At 52.2% G+C, this 2,917-nt stretch overlaps 1 protein-coding gene across 1 annotated transcript; it reads right to left on the reverse strand.

Annotated features, from left to right (window-relative positions):
* Window positions 1-1,722: 1,722 nt before the first annotated feature.
* LOC130591802 (uncharacterized) lies at window positions 1,723-2,433 on the reverse strand. Its single transcript, XM_057395724.1, has one exon. The coding sequence runs from the start codon at window positions 2,431-2,433 to the stop codon at window positions 1,723-1,725; it is 711 nt and encodes a 236-aa protein (XP_057251707.1).
* Between the last annotated feature and the right edge of the window lie 484 nt (window positions 2,434-2,917).

Genomic DNA, 2,917 nt, shown 5'->3' on the forward strand with positions numbered 1-2,917 from the left:
CCTGTTAGGCGCTGCACTTCCTTGACGTTCCGGGGGGATTTCATTTCCAGAACTGCCTTGATCTTGTCGGGGTTGGCCTCAATACCCCTTTCATCAACCAGAAATCCGAGGCACTTGCCCCCTTTCACTCCGAAGACGCACTTTTTAGGGTTGAGCATCATACGATACTTCCTCAGTGTGCTCAGCGTCTCCCTTAGGTCGGCTGGATGATCAGAATGGGCCTTGCTTTTGACGATCATGTCGTCAACATACACTCATGTTCCGACCCAACTGATCACTGAAAATTTTTTAACTGTCCGCTGGTAGGTGGCTCCGGCATTTTTCAGTCCGAATGGCATCATTTTATAGCATAGACCCCTTGCGGGGTGGTGAAAGCGGTATGAATCCGATCTGTCCGCCATGGAATTTGGTGATAGCCTGCATTAGCATCCATGAAGCTTAAAGGGCATGACCAGCTGTCGAGTCGACTAACCTGTCTATTTTGGGCAGAGGATGGTTGTCTTTCGGACAGGCCTTGTTCAGGTCTATGAAATCCACGCACATGCGCCAAGCCCCGCTCGGCTTTTTCACCAACACTACGTTAGCCAGCCATTCCGAGTACTGGCATTCCTCAATGAATCCTGCCTCGAGCAGTTTCTTGACCTCCACTGCGGCAGCTTTGCACCTTTCCGGACCTTGATGCCTTAGCTTTTGCTTGACTGGCTTGTACCCCTCCTTAATATTCAGCTCATGACACATAATTGGGGTCAAGTCCAGGCATCTCTGAGGCCTCATAGGCGAATACGTCCTGGTATTCCCTGAGCACTTGCACTACTTGTGCTCTTGTTTCGGGTTTAGGGCCTTGCCCACTCTTACAGTCCGACCGGGTTCTGTCCCGATCTCTACTTCTTCGTCTTCCTCAGCTGGCTGAGGTCGTTCGTACTTTTGGGGTTTTCTGTGATGTACACCCCCAAGTTCCTTGGTGAATTTCTTCCCTTTTCCTCTTCTTCGAGTCCTCTTGGACGTCGATTTCAGTTCTGCTCTTTAAGCTATTAACATAGCATTCTCGTCCAGCCTGCTGATCTCCCTGAATTTTTCCGACCTTCCCCTCATCTGTTTCGAACTGCATGAGGAGTTGGTATGTGGAGATAGCAGCTTTTGTTTTGTTCAGAGTGGGTCGTCCCATAATTATGTTGTATGGCAAAGGAATGTCGACCACTAGAAAGTCGATCGGTAGGCTTCTGCCTTGCCTTTCTCCCCATCCGAGTGGGAGCTTTATCGACCCAACGGGCTGTACAGAGTTACCCCCGAAGCCTATGAGTGGCTGATCGAGTGGCGTGACATCCTTCTCCTTATTTCAGCTTTCAGGCATTCAGGTTATGATATCAGCGGATGACCCACTGTCACCAAGACACGTCTGACCCGGGAGTTGGCTACTTTGAGCTCGATGACCAGGGGGTCATCGTGGGGTACGCTGACGGCCGACTGGATTCCCCGAATGTCATTATGGGACAATCCGACCGGCTTGGTTTGACCTCTAGTACCTGGTGCTTGAGGTTTTGAAGGTGAGCTTTCCTGGCTCGGCCGGTTAGGCCTCCCGAGGCGAAGCCACCCGCGATGACCCCAATGTACCCTTCCGTGTCCCCACTATGGACTGACCGACCTTCTGCTTTCCCTTCTCTTCACCGTTGTCTTGAGGTAGCGGTTCAGCTTGCCCTGGTCGCAGGTTATCCAATCCTTTTTTCAGTTCCCTACAATCCTTTGTGGTATGAGCACATTCCCGGTGGTACTCACACCACTGGCTTTTGTCCCTCCGGTAGGCTGAGGTCCGGACGGGTTGGGGGTTAGGCAGCATGGACTTGTGCTTGATGTCCAGGTATATTTCTCTTCGGTTCTTATTGAAACGAGGGTCGTTTCCATGATCAGTGAACTATCCGACCTACCGCCCGTTTTCTGCTGTTTGGGCTGATCTCTGTTATTTCCTTCTTCCTTCCTCTTCTTACTTCCTTCTTCCGAGTGACGGCAAATGTCCGCCGCTTGGATAAACCTTTGAGCCTTTGCCATGGCCTCTGAAAAGGTTTTGACTTCACTCTCAGCCAATGTCCATCTTAGCCGGCCAGGTTGTAATCCGGACATGAGAGCAGCGAAGGCCACGACATCCTGCAGGTCGGATACTTTCAGGGACTCTTCATTGAATCTTTTTATGTAGTCGGCTAGACTTTCATTCTTCTCTTGCTTGACCCCCATGAGGTGTAAGCTAGTCTTCTTTTGCCTCTTTCCGGCCACGAACTGATGGGTAAACATATCCTCGAGCACGGCGAAATCGGTGATGATTCCGGCCGGCAACTCTTGGAACCAATTTAGCGCGAGCCCTTTCAGTGTGGTAGGGAAGAACCGACACCATGTGGCCTCGCAGCTGGTCTGCACACTCATCTGAGCCTTATACGTGGCCATATGGTCTTCCGGGTCGGTTAGGCCCGCGAATGGTTCAATTAGCGGCGTTTTGACTTTCCCTTGGGTAGGGGTGTCAATAATCTCTCGGCTGAACGGGGTCATGAACTTGAGGCTCCCGTTGCCGAGCCTTAGAGGTTTGGACTGAGCGGAATCACCAGCCCCTCTCGCTGAGAGCCTTGCGATCTAGGAACTGACGAGCATCATATCCCTGACTACGCGTTTCTCATTAAGGATATTTCGAGCATCTTCCGGTTTGCGGCCAGGATTCCCCTTGGCGATCTGGAAACAGTGTCTCCTCCCTTCGGAGAGCAGCTTCCCGAGGGCCGACCTCTCGCCCAGAGGAGGGCGCTCATCTTGCCGGGGGGGGGCCTTTGAGACCGAGTAAGCTCCCGAGCGGCTGACCTTGCCGGTTAGGCTGGTCATGAATGGAGCGAGGGTTTCGCTCTTCCCTATGAGATGGCCTCTGGACATTGTCATCACGTGG

Source organism: Beta vulgaris, chromosome 6 (genome assembly GCF_026745355.1).
Source record: "Beta vulgaris subsp. vulgaris cultivar EL10 chromosome 6, EL10.2, whole genome shotgun sequence".
In the NCBI taxonomy this organism is placed as follows: Eukaryota; Viridiplantae; Streptophyta; class Magnoliopsida; order Caryophyllales; family Amaranthaceae; genus Beta; species Beta vulgaris.

Bases quoted from the DNA above. Each gene is read 5' to 3' on its own strand.
- LOC130591802 (XM_057395724.1), bottom strand. From the start codon at position 2,433: ATGGCCACGTATAAGGCTCAGATGAGTGTGCAGACCAGCTGCGAGGCC.